Source organism: Otolemur garnettii, unplaced genomic scaffold (genome assembly GCF_000181295.1).
Source record: "Otolemur garnettii isolate 467f Iridium unplaced genomic scaffold, OtoGar3 scaffold00008, whole genome shotgun sequence".
NCBI lineage: Eukaryota > Metazoa > Chordata > Mammalia > Primates > Galagidae > Otolemur > Otolemur garnettii.
The window spans coordinates 32,577,936-32,597,903 of NW_003852403.1; the positions used below are offsets into that span (position 1 = coordinate 32,577,936).

At 36.7% G+C, this 19,968-nt stretch overlaps 1 protein-coding gene across 1 annotated transcript in view; it reads right to left on the minus strand.

The window, feature by feature from the left end:
* Window positions 1-19,968, minus strand: part of ASAH2 (N-acylsphingosine amidohydrolase 2) — a 71,601-nt gene that overhangs the window by 17,566 nt on the left and 34,067 nt on the right. Inside the window, exons 9-16 of the mRNA XM_003783671.3 lie at window positions 19,280-19,405; window positions 16,875-16,961; window positions 14,933-15,037; window positions 14,724-14,805; window positions 8,199-8,314; window positions 4,830-4,924; window positions 2,991-3,030; window positions 1,630-1,725 (exon numbers count right to left, since the gene is read on the minus strand). Coding sequence (XP_003783719.1) covers window positions 1,630-1,725; window positions 2,991-3,030; window positions 4,830-4,924; window positions 8,199-8,314; window positions 14,724-14,805; window positions 14,933-15,037; window positions 16,875-16,961; window positions 19,280-19,405 — 747 coding nt within the window. The remainder of the gene's footprint in view (window positions 1-1,629; window positions 1,726-2,990; window positions 3,031-4,829; window positions 4,925-8,198; window positions 8,315-14,723; window positions 14,806-14,932; window positions 15,038-16,874; window positions 16,962-19,279; window positions 19,406-19,968) is intronic.

A 19,968-nucleotide genomic window follows, 5' to 3' on the forward strand; every position in this document is an offset into this window, starting at 1 on the left:
CAGCCCAATTCATAATTGCTAGGTCATGGAAGAAGCCCAAGTGCCCACTGACCCACGAATGGATCAATAAATTGTGGTATATATACACAATAGAATACTATGCATCCCTAAAGAAAGATGGAGACTTTACCTCCTTCATGTTTACATGGATAGAGCTGGAAATGTTCTTAGCAAAGTATCTCAAGAATGGAAGAAAAAGTATCCAATGTACACATCCCTATTTTGAAACTAATTTATAGCTTTCATGGGAATGTTATAACCTAATTATAGCCTTAGAATATGGGGAGTGGGGAGAAACAGGGGAGAGAAGAGGCGTGGAGAGAGGGTGATTGGTGGGGTCACCTCTATGGTTTATCTTACAAGGGGTACAAGTGAATATTTCTAAAAGCAGAGTATGAATGACTTAACTTAATACCTAAGAAAATGACATGAAGGCTACTTTAACCAGTTTGATGAGAGTATTTCAAATTGTATATGAAAACACCACACTGGACCCTGTGATTGCATTAATGCACACAGCTATGATTTAATATAAAAAAAGAAAAGAAATATATTTATGGACTATAATAAAGCATTTTTGAATACAGTAACTTATATGCTTCTTTATGATGCTATTGAATAACAAGATCTATGTGCATATCTAATAACTGCTGTGATTTTATTATAAAATAGCAAGAAGAATAAAAGACATTTCCAAATCTGCAACTGTATGTGATGCGAAAATATCTAGTTCATATTGTTGATAGTCAGAGATATTGCTAATATTATTTGTATTTCCTTCCTATATTTAGAATTGAAGGAAATGCTAAAAGTAGAGAATAGTGAGAAAAAGAAGTAATAATTCTTATCCAAGTTCATTGCAGTTAAGAACCCCTACTCAACAGGATTTCCTAGAAGGCAGAGACCTTTAGTAAAGCCAATAGAGGGCATCAGGGCAGATTCTATTCCTAGTATCAACTGAATATGCCAAGGGGTAGACTTTGTGCCTCTGTATGAACTACCATGATACGAGGTATGCCAGCAGACATCTTAGAAATCATTAATTAGGGGACTCTAGATTTTCATATTTATAACAACTACAGTTAATAAGTACTTGGGCTGCTGAACTATTTATAAACAAGGAAATATTAACAGCCATCATTCTCCTCCCACTCTGGGACTCTGTTTCTTAATATATGTCATGAATATAATAATACTCTACTTCAGGACATCCTTAACCTTTACATTCAATAAATAGCAGCGAACAGGAGTTTTCCCAGGTTCTACAGAGGCTTAAGACATCAGATGTATCATGAATAGAGTTTGGAATGTTGTACGGCCCAAGCAAGGATTATTATCAGTGCCCTGACAAAATAATTGATTTCAGGGAAAGCTGAAGTCAGCGAAACTAGAATTCTTATCTCAACTTGGAAATAATAAACTTAACTCCCAAATGATAAATAATAAGCTTCTGACTTATCCTTCTCTTCTGTGCCCTACCTAAAACAGGGTAATCTCTCAGAAACATGTATGGGGAAATTTCAAAAGAAAATCTGCATTGAACACAATGCAGATATTGTTATTGTACAGTAACACAATAGTCTTACTCAGGATATAATTCATTTAAATAATGAGAACTTTTTACTTTACCTGGTATTCTTCATAGGTGGCAATATAATGAGTATAGACATTGCATAGACCTGAAATAACGACAGTCATATTCTGCATCCCATATGATGCAAATTCCTAGGAGGGAAAAGCCCAATAAAATGATCTTTATCTTAGAGTATATTATTATCCCAGTTATATTTAACACACAATCATTGATATAAACTATGAGTGTAAGATATCTCTTTTAACAAAATTCTTCCCAATGATTGAAACTCCCTGAGAATTCAGAGGTATCAAAGAGTCCTTGATGGAAAGGTATGCATTACAGTTGGACAAATGAGTGATCTATAAAAATCTTTTTTTTATTAAGTCATTTGTACATAGATTATAAATATACTTATGCCATTATGGGATTCAATGTGTTGATTATTTGTACAAATTGGAGTGTTACATCCTACTCAACAACATAGCCTTCGCCTCATTTACCCAATTACAGGATTAAGACAATTGTGTTCTACACCTGACAGAGCCAACTCGTACTTGCAATATGCTCCTATCTATAAAAATCTTAATGATCACATTTGTAGGTACAGAATCTTCTTCTTACCTTAATAGAGATTATTTTAAATCAATTTCCTAAAATATATAATGGGTAGATATTTACGCTAACTGGAATAGTGTTTTTCAGCTCCAAGCAACAAGGCAATTGTTGATAATGTCACTGTAGAACCATTACAGTATTTACTGAATATTAAAAAATTACAAATACAGAATTCCTCAAATATAATACATTTTATTTAGACTATTCACAGAAATGTAAGATATTAAAGTATGTAAGGATTACTTACTATTTAATCTATAAACTAGTATAGTTTCAAATTATTAATACCAATGAAATATATATATTTTTTGTTTGGTTGGGGTTTTTTTGGAGAGACAGAGTCTCACTTTATCACCCTTGGTAGACTGCCATGGTGTCACACAGCTCACAGCAACCTCCAACTCCTGGGCTTAGGTCGTTCTTTTGCCTCAGTCTCCCAAGTAGCTGGAATTATAGGCACCTGCCACAACACCTGGATATTTTTTTGTTGCAGTTTGGCAAGGGCCGAGTTTGAACCCGCCAACCTCAGTGTATGGGGCCGACACCCTACCCACTGAGCCATAGGCATCACCTACCAATGAAATATTTTTAACATAATGATAATTCCCTGATATTTTTAAAGTTTGGTTCTTCTAACATCAATATTTCATATTCACCTCTAGCCAAGAACTTCAAGAAGTGTGGAACTTTAGTCATCCTAGGCAGAATTAATTTAAAAGGTTTGAGATTATAAAGGTACTGAATTCTTTCTTCTGCATAAATATAAATATGTAGGGATTTTATTTCATTTTTAACTTACTGCTTGAACTGCCTCTCGAAGTCTTCGTCCAGACATGGTCCTGAGTCAAGAAAACAGAATTCAGTTTTCTTACTCAGCATGTGTACAAAGTATACAAAAAGACTTAACTGTGAAAGCCAAAAATCACCCTGGCTCATCACATGTCAGAACTCAAAAATAATCCAAAGCTAAACTAGAGTTTTTTATTCCTGACTGCCCTATCTTTAAAACAGATTCTAGACTGAAGACAGTGCATGTGATGAAAGGAGAGAAACAGATTAGTGAGTATCACTGGCAAAAGATCATCATCATTTCTCATTCTTGATTCCACAAAATGTATCAGTTACATTCTATGCTAATAATTGCTGGGACAGGTAGACTATATACTACTGTTCAGGCCAACAAAGAACTTACCATTTCTTTCATTCATTTAATCCCTCAATAAAACACTGAGCATCTACTACACACCAGGCCCACTGCTAGATGCTAAGGATTCAACAATATGGAGCTTACATTGTAGGCAGGGGAGGTCAGTGAGCAAGGAGAAAAGTGAGATGACTTGCCAGGCACAGTGCCTGCAATTCTAGCACTCGGCATGGCCAAAGTAAGAGGATCACCTGAGGTCAAGACCAGCCTGAGCAAGAGCAAGATCCCGTCTCTACTAAGAATAGAAAAATTAAGGGCATAATCTACCTGTAGTCCTAACTATTCAGGAGGCTGAGGCAGGAGGATTGCTTCTGCCCCAGAGTTGAGGTTGTTGTCAGCTAGGCTGAGGCCATGGGACTCTAGACTGGGGGACAGAGTGAGAATCTGTCTACCATCCCCAAAAGGTGATATGACAATAAGCACTAAGGAGAATAACACAGCAGGGGAAGGATGAAAGAGAGTGGTATGGCTACTGCGATGATGATGGTGTAATGCAGGTGCTGGTGCAATGGTGGCATTGGTAGTAATGGTGGGTGAAGACTAATTGATACAATGCCAGCAGCACTGCCAACCCTGGTAGAGATTTGAGCAAAGAACTGAAGGACAAAAAGACCTAGCCATGGAGATAACTGGAGAAAAAGTCTTCCAGAAAGAAAGAACCATAGTTCAAAGGCCCTGAGATAAGAACATCCCTGATAAGCCTGGGAAATACAGTAAAATCAGGGTGGCTGAAGCAGAGGTAAGCAAAGGAGAGAGGTAAGAAAGTGGATCAGAGAGTTTGCTGAGGACCACAGCATATAGGTATGAGGATTTACCCAGAACAAAACGGTAAGCTGCTGGATGGTTTTGAGAAGACAAGGGGGAAAGATTTCACTTATGTTTTATAAGGTTTAATCCGGCTATTATGCTGAGAAAAGATTACAGAGGAGTAAGGGTGGGATTAAGTAGACCAGAGAGGAGATTATTGCAATAATCTGGGTAAGAGATAACTGTAGTTTAGACCAGGAGGAAGTGAAGAAATCAGCTAGAAAAATAAAAAAGATGACTTAGTAGGATCTGAAACATTACATAACAAGCAGATTTAAAACATTCTTACATGATTTTAATACCCAAACTGACTATTTCAAGTACCTCTATTTTAATCTTATTTAAAGTCTATTGACACAATAATTCATGGCATCATTTTCATTTGAAATACGTTTTTAAAATTTCATATTTGCTTCAGGTTAACCACAGTAATAGGCAAATGGGGATTTATTCTTTAAAGGCCCTACCAAAAGTGGGTAGGAATATTTGTCACTTTTGCCAAAGATAGTACAGTAACATACTAAGAGGTCAGGAAAGACTTATCTTCCAATGCTAAGAACCACTCCAATAGAAATACACACAAAATAAACACCCTTTTTAACTAAGAAATTTAAAAAAAGAACTTACGTTAACTCCCCAGGTATGGCGGTTATGGCCAAGAACCCCAGAGTAAGGATCTGAACATCAACAATATCTGGATGCCAGGGGTGAGGTTTTGATAGCTAAAAATCCAAAATTAAAAAAAAAATCATGTTAGGAATGTTATTCTTTCTATGGTGAGCAGACAGGTGATAGTCACAGAAACATCTTTGTTAAAGGATTTTAAATATTTCAAGCTGGTTTTGGTTTTTTATCCTGTCATGGGATTTATTTCTAATTTATGATTAAATATTCTGTATGGGCATTTCTTTCCCAGTAATAACATGTGAATCACAAATATCAATGATCCATTGACCTGGAATTACTAATGAAATTTTTGGTAGATTTGTCAATATGGAATCACAATGTGTAATGGATAACCAAAGGCTCACCTAAAGTATTATGAGTGACTATCCTTATATGTACACAATAAATAAGGGATTCCATTTTTTATAATTTAATTATTTCTATTTTTACTCTAACAGCACTTTAAGTTTGTAGTTCCTATTCTTGCCTTATTTTTAATCCCTGGCTTTCTTTTTATTACTAAGAATTGCTGGGTGGTGCCTGTGGCTCAAAAGGGTAGGACACCAGCTCCATATGCTAGAGGTGGTGGGTTCAAACCCAGACCCAGCCAAAAAACAAAAAAAAAAAAAGAATTGCCTTGGCTATATGAGTTTTTTTTTTTTCTGGTTTCAAACAAAATGAAGAATTATTTATTCCAAATCTTAAAAGTATGATGCTGGTATTTTAATGGGGATTGCATTGAATCTGTAGATTGCTTTGAGAAGTATAGACAAATTAACAATGTTGATTCTTCCCAGCCATAAGCATGGTATGTTCTTCTATTTGTTAATATCTTCTGCTATTTCTTTTCTTAGGGTTTCATAATTTTCTTTATAGAGGTCCTTCACCTCTTTGTTAGGTACATTCCTAGGTATTTCATTTTTATGAAGCTAATGTGAAGGGAATTGTGTCCTTGATTAGCTTCTCAACTTGGCTGTTATTGGCATATACAAAGACTACTGATTTGTGGACATTAATTTGGTATCCTGAGACATTACTGTATTTTTGGATCACTTCCAGGAATCTTGCAGTTGAGTCCTTGGGGTCTCTAAGGATAAGATCATTTCATCAGCAAAGAGCAAGAGTTTGATCTCCTCTGCCCCCATTTGGATGACCTTTATTTCTTTCTCTTGCCTGATTGTATTGGCTAGAACTTCCAGAACTATGTTGAGTAGTAGTGATGATAGAGGACAACCTTGTCTGGTTCCAGTTGTAAGTGGAAAAGCTTTCAGTTTTACTCCATTCATTATAATATTAGGTGTCGGTTAGTTGTAGATGGCTTCAATCATTTTAAGAAATGTGCCACCTATGCTTAATTCTCAAGTGTTCCAATTAGAAAAGGATGCTGAATTTTATCAAACGCTTTTTCTGCATCTATTGAGAGAATCATATGATCTTTCTTTTTGCTTCTGTTGATAGGGCAAATTATGTTTATGGACTTGTGTATGTTAAACAAGCTTTGCATCTTTGGGATGAAACCTACTTGATCGTGATGTGTGATTTTTTAATGTGAAGCTGTAATCTATTAGCAAGGATTTTATTGAGAATTTTTGCACCTATATTCATTAGTTAAATTGGTCTGAAATTCTCCTTTTTAGTTTGGTCTTTTCATGGTTTTGGTATCAGGGTAATGTTTGCTTAATAGAACAGGTAGGAGAAGATTCCTTCCTTTTCAATTTTTTGGAATAAGTTCTGCAGTATGGATATAATCTCTTCTTTGAAGGTTTGATAGAATTCTGGTGTGAAGCCATCTGGACCAGGGCATTTTTTTGTTGGAAGATTTCTTATTATTTCTTTGATCTCATTTCTTGAAATTGGTCTGTTCAAGAGATCTATTTCTTCGTGGTTAAGTCTAGGGAGAGGGTATGATTCCAGGTATTAATCCATTTCCTCCACATTGTCAAATCTCTAGGCATAGAGTTTCTTGTAATACTTAGAGATGATCTTTTGTATCTCTGTGGCATCTGTTATTATTTCCCCTTTATCATTTCTGATTGAGATTATTAGAGATTTTATTTTTCTGTTTCTAGTTAATCTGGACAAAGTTTTATCGATTTTATATTTTTTAAAAACTGACTTTTTGTCTTGTTAATTTTCTGATTGATTCTTTTGTTTTCAATTTCATTCATCTCTGATTTAATATCGTTTCTTTCTTTTCTTCTACTAGGTTTAGAATTAGATTATTCTTCTTTTTCCAATTCTATAAGATGGTTCATGAGTTTGTTGATACGCTCTCTGTTTTTTGATGTAGGCATCTAAAGTGATAAATTTTCCTCTCAGGACTGCTTTTGCTGTATCCCACAGGTTTTGGTAGTTTGTGTCTTCATTGTTGTTATGCTCAAGGAAGTTAATGATTTCCTCTTTTATTTCTTCCTGTTGTAATATATTGCCAGGACACCAAGTGGTGCTGTGCTTTTTTATGGGATGAAGAGCACAGCTGGCAACCTCTTCTCTAGTTTCCATGCATGGTCCTGGTTCCTACTTTAGTTGCCCGCAGTGATTGCCTAATTGTTTCCTCAGAATTCAGACCCTCCAGGTTAGGATCCTCAAGCTCTTCAGAATCCTTCAGAGGTAGGTCTTACAGTGCCCCTGACAAGAGTTCCTATGGAATGTGGGAGTTTCTCAGCCTGTCCCAAAAGTGGGAGTTCTGATCCCAGCAGGCAGAACAAAGACAACTATGATTTAGGTCCCTGCTAAGAGGCCCACCCTCACAACCTTCTCAAGACCTTCCCACAGTGGTGGCCCCCTGGCAGCCTGGACCTTACCAATATGGCTGCCCTGCCAGTCATCAAACTGATGGCAAATTCACTCCAACCAATACTCAAATCTGGCTGCTGCATACTATTCAAGTCTGCCCACTATTCTAAACTTTCCACTTGATGTGCAGCATCCCCCAAAAAGAAAAATGCAGAAAGGCTTCCTCCCATTCCAGCCCTTATGGGGGCTGGCCATTCCCACCGGCTCCCAATCACTTGCCTAGTAAGATCTCCACCTCTCTTTATCACCTGCTTTCTCCTGTATACCACCACCTCACTGTGTACCCTGAGCTACAACTCCAGGTAACATCCCCCACCTGGAGGTATGGCTAGGTTCTCTTTTGTTCCTCACTAGGAGAGATCAGAATGATCCTTTTAGTCCATCATATTGCTCCACCTCCAGCATCCATAAGTTTAGTATTGAAAAGTAGATTTTAAAATATCTAAATAAAGCCTTCCATCTCAGTAGATATGTACTATTCATTATCTGACAGTTAAACATACCAATTTGATTATGATAATGAAAATGCATTACCTCTCCAGTGTGAAGAAGAATTGGCTTTGGCTTATGACATTCTTTGATTTCTTCAGATGGTTTTCCCAGGAGCTGGTCCCGAATGCTGTCCCAAAATGGATCCCCTTCTGTTGTCCCTATTAGAAATGCTATGATTAACATAATTTCTTGAAAAAAGGCATTATTCTGACAAATATTATACAATAATCTTTTTAAGAGTTTCAGAGATTTTATTAAAGTTGCTGTTCAATGATTCCAGAAAGTTTGAAAAACAGAAAAGGCAGAATTTCCTGTGCATCACAAAAGAAGAGCCATTGGGTCCTCAGTGTGGTCAAGAGGATAACAGAAGATATTTTATTCAATATCATTAAAATTTTGTTTCTATCATTTTTGCTCATCCATGTTGCAAATAAAAACAATCTGACATAATTAATTGTATATTTATGAACTAAATCACCCTTTTCTTGTTTTGAAAACTAAAAATGACTCCTCCAACTTGCAATACTAGTTATCTGGCTTGTAGTTCCTGAAAGAACCTCTCCCGAATTCTTAATTATCTATACACATACACACATGCAAGCAATAAAAAATAAAAACCAAATCTAAAATGCATAACATGAGGGAAAGTTTTGTTAACTATACAATCTATGAATTAAGAATCTATACTCCAACAGAAAAAAAATGACAATTACAATCTACATAACTAATAATACAGCACCAAAAACATAAATTAGAAATGACAGAAACAAGGCGAGAAATAGACAATTCAAAAATAATAGTGGAAATTTCAGCAACTCATTTTCAATTATGTACAGTTAGAACAACTAGGCAAAAACCAACAGAGAAGTAGAAAACTTGAACAACACTAGAAACCAACTAGAACTTAAAGACAACCTATAGAAGACTCCATCCAACAACAACAGACTATACATTCTCCTCAAGTGTACATGGTACATTATCAGGGATAGACCATGTGCTGGTTATAAACAAATCTCAGTAAATGTCAATATAACACAAACTATGTTTACAACTACAATGAAATGAAATCAGAAATAAATAACAGAAAAAAATTGGAGAAACTCACAAATATGTAAAATTAAGCAGAGTGATCCTAAACAGATAATGATCAAAAAAGAAGTATGAAAATCCAAAAATACTTAACAGTGAATGAAAATAGAGACACAGTGCATCCAAACTGATGGGATATAGTGATAGCAGTGCTCAGTGGGAAACATTTACAGCTCTACACGCCCATACACATATTAATAAAGAAAATCTCAAACCAATAACCTAACTTCTACCTTAAGACAGTGAAAAAGAAAAGCAAATTAAAACTAAATAAAGCAAAAAGGAAGAAATAAGGATTATAAAGAAAATGAATTAAACAGAGTATAGAAAAACAACAGAGAAAATTAATTAAAACAGAAGCTGATTCCTTGAAAAAAATCAACAAAATTGGCAAATCTTTAGCTGGATTGACCAACAAAGACTGATTCAAATTACTAGGATCAGAAATTAAAGGGAACATTATTATCAACTTTAAAGAAATAAAAGGAATTATAAGGAAATACTATAAGTAACTAACGTATGTCAATAAATTGGATAATTTAGATGCAATAGACAGATTTCTAGAAAGACATAAACTATCAAAACTGACTTAAGTTGAAATAGGCATCTAAATAGACTCATGAGAAGTAGATGAAACTAGTAATATTTTAAGAAAATTACCTACAAAGAATAGCACAGCTCAGATGATTTCACTGCTGAATTCTACCAAACAAAGAATTAATATCCACTTTACAAATTCTCTTTCCAAAAATAGAAGACAGACTACTTCTTAACTTATTCTGTAAGTACTGTATTACCCTGATACCAAACTATATAAAGATATCACAAAAAAAGAAAACCACAGATCAATGTCTCTTACAAAGGTGCACACAAAAATCTACAACAAAATAATATCAAAATGAATATAGCAGCATATAGAAAGAATTATTACCATGCCTGGGCGGGATTTATTCTGGAAATATAAGGTAGGTTTAACATTCAAAAATTGATTAATGTAACACAACGTACTAATAGAATTGTTTCAAATCACATGATCATCTCGACAGACACAGAAAAAAGCATTTGACAAAAGTCCAATACTGTTTCACAATAATAGCTTTCAGCAAAGGAGAAATAGAAGTCACTTCCTCAACTTGCTAAAAGGCATCTATGTAAACCCACAGCTAACATCACGCTTCATAATAAATGAGTGAATACTTTCCTCCCACTATCAGGAACACCACAAAATATCACTCTCATCATCTTTACTCAACATGAGCTAAAGGCTCCAGCCAGAAAAATAAATAAAAGACATCCAGATTGGAAAGGAAGAATTAAAACTGTGTCTATCTACAAGTGACATGATCTTATATACTGAGAACCCTGAACGTGGTATGGTGCCTCATGCCTGTAATCCCAGTGCTTTGGGAAGCCAGAGCAAGAGGATCACTTGAAGCTAGAAGTTTGAGATCTTGTCTCTACAAAAAAATTAAAAATTAGCCAAATGTGGTGGTGTATGCCTATAGTTCTAACTACTTGGAAGGCTGAGGCTAGACGATTGCTTGAGCCAGGAATCGAAGTTTGCAGGGAGCTGTGATTAGGCCCCTGCACACCTGGGTGACAGAACAAGACCCTGTTAAGAAAAGAAAATAGAGAATAGAATAGAGAAAAAAGAGAATAGAAGAAAAGAAAAGACAGGAAAGGAAAAGGAGAGAGAGAGACAGAAAGAAAGAGAAAAAAAACCTATAATAACTCATTAAAAATATAGAATATATGAATTTAGCAAGGTTGTAGGATACAAAGTCAATATACAAATCAATTGTATGTCTATATACTTGTATGAAAAATCAGAAAATAAATTAGCATACAATAACAACAAAAAGAATAAAATACTTAACTTGGACCTTTTTACCTAAAAAAATGCAAACAATGTAGCCTAATCATATGTACCCTTTATTAATTTGAAATGAAAAAATTTAAAATGAACAAAATACATAGAAATAAATTTTACAAAAGTAGTACAAAAATTTACTCTAAAACCTACAAAGCATAACTGAAAATAATTTGAAAAGATGTAAATACAGTAAAACCTCTGTAAATTGACCACCCAAGAGCCTGTAACAAACTGGTCAACATACAGAGGTGGTCAACATAAAGAACCAGGCCTACTGTACTGGTAATGTACAGGTGGCACATGTCCAGTCTGTGAAAATGAGGTCAACTTAAGGAGTCTGTGAAAATGAGGTCAATGAAAGGAGGTGGTCAGTGTAGAGAGGTGGTCAATTGTGGAGGTTTTACTGTATATGGCAAAACATCCATGCCTATGGATCAAAAGATATAATATTGTTAAGATGGCAATGCTCCTCAAATTAATCTACAAATTCAAAGCAACCAGAATTCCAGCTAACTTTTTTGTAGAAATTTATAAGCTGATTCTAAAATTCTTGTGGAGTTACAAAGGACCCAGAATAGCCAAAACAATCTTGGAAAAGGAGAACAAAGTAAGAGGACTCATACATTCCTATTACAAAACAAATAGTCGCCAAGACAAGGTGATATTGGCACAAAGCTAAGCATATAGATTAATGAAATAGAACTGAGAACCTAGAAATAAAACTATATGGCTATGGTCACCTAATTTTTAACAAATATGCCAAGATTATTCAATGGGTAAAGAATAGTCTTTTCAATAAATGATGTTTGGATAACTGAACAGCCACATGCAAAAATAACGAAGGCGGGCTCTTACCTCACACAACATATAAAAATTAACTTAAAATGGATCAAAAAAGGTAGCAGCTAAAACTATAAAACTCTTAGAAGAAAATAGAGGTAAATTTTCATCAGAACAAATTTGGCAAAAGATTCTTACATATGACACCCAACTATGAGTAACCAAAAAAAAAAAAAAACAGATAGTTTGGTCTTAATAAAAATTTAAAACTTTTGTGCTTCAAAGAACACAATCAAGAAAGTAAAAAGACAATTCACAGAATGGGAGAAAATATTTTCAAACCATAAATCTGATAAGGGACTTGTATACAGAATACACAAAGAACACAACTCAATAATAAAAAGAAAAAATCCAAATTTAAAAATGAGAAAAATATGTGAATAGACATTTCTCCAAGGAAGAAACACACATGGCCAATCAAGACATGAAAAGATGTTTGACATCATTAATCATCAGGAAAATACAAATCAAAACCACAAGGAGACATCACTCACATTAGGGTGCCTAGGTTTGTTAAGTCAGACAATAAATAGTATTGGGGTGAAGATGTGGAAAAATCAAAACCCTATACACCATTCATGGCAATAAAATAGTACAGGCATTTTAGAAAGAGTCTAGCTGTTCCTCAAATGATTTAATGTAAAGTTTTAGGATCCAGAAATTCTCCTAGATACATACCCAAGAGGAAAAATGAAAACATACAACCACACAAAAACTTGTACATGACTATCTACAGGAGCATATTTCATAGTAGCCAAAAAAATGGAACAATGCAATGACAACTGAGGAATGTATAAACAAAACCTCATATATCAATACAATGGAATATTACTCAGCCATAAAAAGGAATGAAGTTCCAATCCAAGCAACAACATACATGAACCTTGAAAATGTGGTAATGGTTGCACCAACATATACACTCAGATGCATTGAAAACCACTGACTTGCACACTTTAAATGGGTGAATTGTACTGTGAATGAATGATATTTCAATAAATGTGTTTTTTTAAAAAAGAAATTATTCTTTTAAAGCATTAGACCAAAATGGATAAGAGATTATCAGGAAACATGGTTCCAGTATTTCAACTTACAACTATATTCATTAGTTTTTTAATTAATGATTCCAAAGTAAATTTGCCCCTTGGACAACATTGAACTGTGCAGCCATTTATCCATGAACTTTCTTCTGCCTCTACCATCCCTGAAAGCAAAACCAACCCCTCTCTTCTTCCTCTCCCTCCCCCAACACAACATGAAGACAGTGAGGAGGAAGACCTCTAGGATGCTCTGCTTCCTCTTAGTGAACAGCAAATAGGCTTTCTCTTTCTTATGATTTTCTTAATAACATTTTCTTTTCTCTACCTTACTTTGTTTTAAGAATATAGTTTCAAATAGCATAGAAAATATGTGTTTAGGTCACCAGCCAGGCTTCCAGTCAACAGTAGGCTATTCATAGTTAAATTTGGGCAGAGTCAAAAGTTACACAGAAATTTTTGACTGTGCAGGCGGTCAGTGCCTCAACCCCCCTGTTGTTAAAGAGCCAACTGTTCAGATAAAAAACAAGAATGAAATAAGCAAAATGATGCTCGTAGGATGCATCAATTTTTTCCCACGTTTTCTACTTTACAGTGTATATTGCCACAGATAATAATCAGTCACAAGTTTGTGGAAATACATGCAGGTAGAGGACCTGAGGCCACATGCTTTAAGCTCCTAAAAGCATCTGCCCTGAGGAATACTGAGCTCTGTGAAAGGAATCAGAGAGACCTCAGATAATGACATGGAAGGGCGATTCATATTGTTGAACAATGACTCCCACCCTACCTCCTCAACTCAGCCCAGCACAATTTAAAATTATTCACTGATACATTGAAATGCAAAGAGATTTTGTCTCTGATGCTACAGTGGGAGGTCTGACAGTTAAGTTCATGAACTCATCCTAGAAAACATGTTATCTACCTCAGTGGTGAATATCACTAAGGTCACCGTCAAAGGACTCTCCTTGGGAAGCTATGTACTAACATCAGCACCCAGTTGCACCCTTCAAAGCAATTTTGAAACTCTTTTTAAGAAATAGCCAGGTGGCACCTGTGGCTCAAGGAGTAGGGTGCCAGCCCCATATGCTGGAGGTGGTGGGTTCAAACTCAGCCTCAGCCAAAAAAAAAAAAAAGAAAGAAAGAAAGAAAGAAAGAAATAGCCATTAGAGCTATCATTTTATAGCACAGAAAACTATGCAACAATAATAATGAACCCCACTCAGCAAAATGGCACCACATGTTGACATGAACACAGAGCTATGAGACACCGATATGCCAAAGTTATGAAATCTTACCAAGCTGTTTGTATAGTGCCACCAACATAAGCAAACTTAATGGTCAGACCTGGTATGACATCAGCTTTGATGGCCATTCCAGAAAAAGTGTGCCAACATTTCTTTTAAAGGTGAAGTAGGCACTGGCATCCGTGTACAGCCTCCCAAGGGGAGGACTTTGAAGGTGACAGTAATGGTGATATTCAGCAACTTGTTCCAGGATGAATTCGCGAACTTCATTGTCTAAACCATTTTTGAATTAATGAAAAGCTAAGTACCAAAGAAACCTATCCTTGGAAAATGTAGACTCTCACATACAAAACTAGAAAACCAGCAGACCCCTGAATTTAAAAATAAAAGTAAGAAATGTGTTGACTTCAGGAAAGCCTGATTAAAGAGCAGACCCTGACGCTTCAGAATCCGGAACTCTGGGTTTCATCAGATTTCACCTCACCCTGTGTAAAATTGAGACTTCCAACTCCGTCAATTGTGCCAGCTGCAAAACTGTAGCCCAATGCTGGTTTACACGTTTTTGCCTAAAAGAAAGATTTTAAAAAGAAAACAAAAACAAGAAAGAAACAGAAGTTAAGCTGAAAATAATGAGATCAACCCAGAGTTTTATTTACCCTTGCAACATAACCAGTGTGACTCAGTGACACTTACTGTGTGTGTGGAATTAAGCCAGACAGTCACATCCGTCATATTTACCCACTGGTGTGCTGAAGCTAGTGGTCCAGTCACCTCCTGGGAGGCGGAAGCATACAGTTCCTAGAAAACACACAGGCTTATTGTCCCAAGCAAAAAAAGTGACGTGGATAGCACCAACTGTACCCCATAAGTACCAGTTTGGAAAAGCATCTCTTTGCAAAGCAAGCTTTTGTTTTGTTGGCTTCTTAGAAATAGCCGCTGTCCAGGTGGGTCTCTACCAGCCCCAGTAGTTTCTCAGAAGCGTGACATCTCCTACACCGTTGACCTGTATCTACTCCCCACAAAAATAAAATTCAGGTGATAAAAGCTATGGCACAGAAGGGCCCCAATCTCACTTGAAAAACTGTCAAGAAGATTTCAGATTCGGAATAAGTGGGCCAGATTACTGTCTTTGCCAGAATGTGAGTGTAACCTCTGGTGTTTCATGGAGTCCTCTCAGAATCCTTCAGTCCTCCAACAGGACTGGGGCCGAGGGTGGCCTGGAAGACCAGAGGCCACACTTCATCTTCATCAGTTTCCCCACTGAAAACTGGACCCTTTGCCTGCACCCTCAGGTGCTTTTCTTATTGTTTTTAACACACATGCAGTCAATTGATGCTTTTTTAATCTTTTGAGAAATGTGAGTTAAAACGTGTTTAGAAAAAAAAAAGTGTTCAGAAATTTGTGTTTTTAGCGATGCACATTAGGCACTGGTGCCCAGCTCCTGTCCACTGTCCCCATCCCAATTTCAAAAGCTACATCTGAGCTCTGCGGTTAACTCGTCGGTAACACCAGCTGCAGCCTGCCTCTCCTAATTAAGAGGGAAGTTATGCTGTGCCGAGAAGGGAATCCAGAATGTGGGACAAATCTCTGTGGCTCCCAGGCCCAGAACGAGAATAAAATTTCTGACATTAAAGTATGTCATGGGTGCACATACTTTAAAGAGAATCTGTTAATTTGGAATAATCCACTGACAATACCACAGTAATTAAAAAGCAACCACAGCAATTAGGCTGGCTGTTGCTAACAATTTTACGTCTGATGTTTTTAAAAAAGCTTTTCTTCTTCCTTAATTGCTCCTGAAACATTTTAAAACCCACGGCTTACATTATTTACTCGATACACACACCACGCACTCACCCCTGACACACAACACGGGAGACAAAGGTATGAACAGGCTATAAAGGGAAAGGCTTTAACCATCTTTATCAGGGACACCTCGGTTCAAAGTCATCTTTTGTCTTTCAGTGAGCAATCTGCCTCCATGGAAGCTGAAACAAAATACGGGGCAAATGGAAGATAAAAATCAGGAGGAGGAGGAGGGTAGAGTAATTCATAGTAACCTCACTGGGGAGATTCAAGGAGATTCTCCCTTCTTTTAAGAAGCAAAAGAAAGGGAAAGAAAAGGAAAGAAGAAAAAGGATGATCTCTGCCACAGTGAAGAAGACTCAGAACTAATTTGAACCTAAGTTGCAAGAACTGGGAGTTGAGCTGCTCAGCTTTGCCTTGTCACCAAAGGAGAAGGTGAGAAACACTCCGGAGACTTCTGTCAAGCAAAGGCCTGAGACTGCTGAGAACGTGGATCAGTCTGGTCCTATCTGATGCCACGTTGACTGAAAACTTTATCATCTGCTGCTGTCTGAAGCAAGCACTCTGGCTTTCTAAACATTCTATCACAGAATGCTTTCCTGATCATTTGGGTTTAAATGTACTTCCTGTAAGAAATCAGACTGGAGCAGGCAGGGAGAGGCTCCCTGGTGGCTGCCAGGGCAGCCTGCCAAGCCGACTCCTCCAGACTCCCAGGCGCAGCCTGCGTCTTGCTGTCCTCCTTACAGTTCTCCACTTCCTAACGAGCAATGGCTGTGGATTGCGAAGAACGATTTTAAATAAAGATGAAAGGCCGAGACCCAGGGCTTACCTTCGCTCTCTGATAAATGGTGCGTCCTATGATTTGTGTGCTGTCCAGCATGTCCTGTCCAGGTCCCATAGCCATACACATACCAGGCTAGAACCAAATGAGACAAGATGCATTCTTGGTGAAATAAGTGATTATTTTAAGGAATGAAAAATTACTACTGAAAATAGATTTTTAAGCCACATTCTAGTATTTGTTTTCAGATATTTTCTCAATTTCTAGGCTAGAAAAAAAAATCATACATGGAATTGGGGCAGTGAATGCCTTTAGAAATGACCTATTCTAGCACCTTACTTTTAGATAAGGAAATTGAAGGTCAGATGGGTTAAAGGATCAGCTGGGGATTATACAGGCAGCTAACATCCGAGGTGAGAATTGAAGCCAGGTTTCTGCACTGGCTGTACATCTTTCTGCTTGCTTGTTCTCTCCTATGACTCTTGCTCACAACCACTTTAAAATAAATAACCTGGCCTTTTGTCCTGCTCTTTACATTAGAAAAATTGATCAAACACTCAAGTATTACACCAGGAAGGGTAGCTCATGCCTGCAATCCTAGCACTCTGGGAGGCTGAGGCAGGTGGATTGCTTGAGCTCAGGAGTTCCAGACTAACCTGAGCAAGAGCCAGACCCCATCTCTACAGAAAAAAAAACTCTCCAGGTATCCTGGAGGGTGCCTCTAGTCCTAGCTACTCAGGAGGCTGAGTCAAGAGGATTGCTCAAGTCCACAAGTTAGAGGATGCTGTGAGTTCAGGAGTTCAAGACCAGCCTGAGCAAGACTGAGACCCTGTCTCTAATAAAAATAGAAAAATTATCCAAGCATTGGGCTGGGGCAAGAGGATGACTATGCCCAGGAGTTTGAGGTTGCTGTGAGCTATGACCCTATGGGTGACAGAGTGAGACTCTGTCTCAAAAAAAAAAACTTAAATATTGTGGGTGAATATACTTATATATTTTATAGTCTAAGGGTACAGAAGTAACTTCTAAAAAATTTTCAGAATAAGTATAGTTGAATTTGAGGACTTAACATTTTAAACATATGAGCCAAAAATAACACAAATAAGGCTGAAAGACAACTGATTAGCTGGGAGAGAAGATTGTCTGATTTGACAAAACTAAGACTTTAAGATACTAGGAGCTTAAAAAAGTCAATAAGAAAAAAAGACCCTTACTAATCTTTTTTTTTTTTTTTTTTTTTTGAATTAGAGTCTCTTGTTTCCCAGCCTAGAGTGCAGTGGCACCATCAATCATCATAGCTCACTGCAAACCCAAACCCCAGGGCTCCAGCAATTCTCATGCCTTGGCCTCCTGACTGGTTGGAACTTTGAATGTGAGCCACCCTGCATGAAGACATGCAGTGAATGCATGATGTTCTCTTGCAAATAAGTTTCACAAGTTATTTAACCATTTTACCTGTGAATTTAGGAATTTAATAAGCAATTTTAAAATGTATTGCAAATTAATAACATGTAAAGATTTTTTCAAATGAAGAGTAACAAAGACTTTCCATATAAATAAAAATAGTCACATAAAACACAAAACTGTATTGTGAAAACCATATCATTCATCGGACGGAGTTGACTGTCATAGAAAAAATGGCCCAGAAATAGTGCATAATATCACAGGTGGTATCTTCCATAAATACAAGAATAAGAATTGAAAAACTAATACCTGCTGTTCATGTCAAAGTTGAAAATAAACCTAAATGAACATTGGAGGAAAACAGTTAAATACACAATGCCATAGCCTTCCTTGGTGTCTTTAAAAATTGCTACACAGATGTATACATAATTACAAAAAGATCTCTAAGATGAATTAGGTGGAAAACTCAAGTCCTGAACCAATAAAAAAAATCCATAAATAATTCATAAAATTGAATTATGAATTCATGAAGATATGTGAGAACAGTAACTTCTGGGAAGGTGAGAACATAGCAGAAAAGGAAACGAATGGAGAATTTTGCTTTTTACTACTCTCTATGCTCCCACATTGCTTGAATTTTTTAAAGCAATATGTTTGGTTTGTAACGTTTAAAGGAAGGAAAGCAATTTTAGTCTTATGTTAAAAAAATATAGGTTTTATAATCAGTGGGAAATGTCTCAGGCAGGCCATTTTTGGTACAAACGTTGACTTCAGAAATGCCAAGGCAAAATATTGCAGATGGTCCAAGTTTAGGGAAAGAAAGTGAACCTCTGACTGTTGCTAAATTCACCATTCACAAAACTTAACAGGCATTCATATGGAAAAGTATATCTTTACCTAATCGAAGTGTAGTGGTTTGAGGCAGGTGCTAGAGACAAATAGACTGATGTACACTTAAGGACAACATATTTGTAATTTAGGATAAACATTAAAACATGGAGCCTACTTGAGACGCAGAAACCGAGATTTCACATGCCGCAATTACCTACCCCGCCGATGGGACAGGTGCTATTGGCGTTATCACAAGACTCTCCCGTGTTGATGCAATGAGGGCCGAGAATGTTGGGGGACACATCTCCCAGGTTTGATGAAGCAAAAGCTGCAACATATGGTCCCTGCCAAAAGAAACATCGGTTGCCTTTTATTCTTTCTTATTTTCTATAATGACTTCCATTATATTTTCTATGACATTCAATGCACTCTGGTAAACCATTTAAAAACATTTGCAGACTATAAGAAGAGGCTATGCAAAAAGAGAATATAAAGAAATTTTATTTCTGAAAAGGCTCCCAGTACAGTCAGTATACATATTCTGACTGAAAACATTCAAATTATCAGCAAAGCTGCTTCAAGTATGAGAGTTTCACATTTATGCCTTCAACAGAAACATTTTGATAATAAAAAGTGTGCAACAATGAATTATGAAATGCTGACCTGTCAATCTAATCTCTGGTATTAAGAGATCCATTTGCTCTAGTTACCTGGACTTAAGAGATCCATCTGCTGTTTAAAAATACTGTCTTCAAAGAAAAGAACAAATGTAGGCTTTCCTAATGCAAAACTAATATCCCACCCACCATCTGGATCTGCCCTCTGAACATCTTCTCTCTCTCTCTCTCTCCCCCTCTCCCTCTCCCTCTCTCTCTCTCTCTTTCTCTCTCTCTCTCTCTTCAGTGGT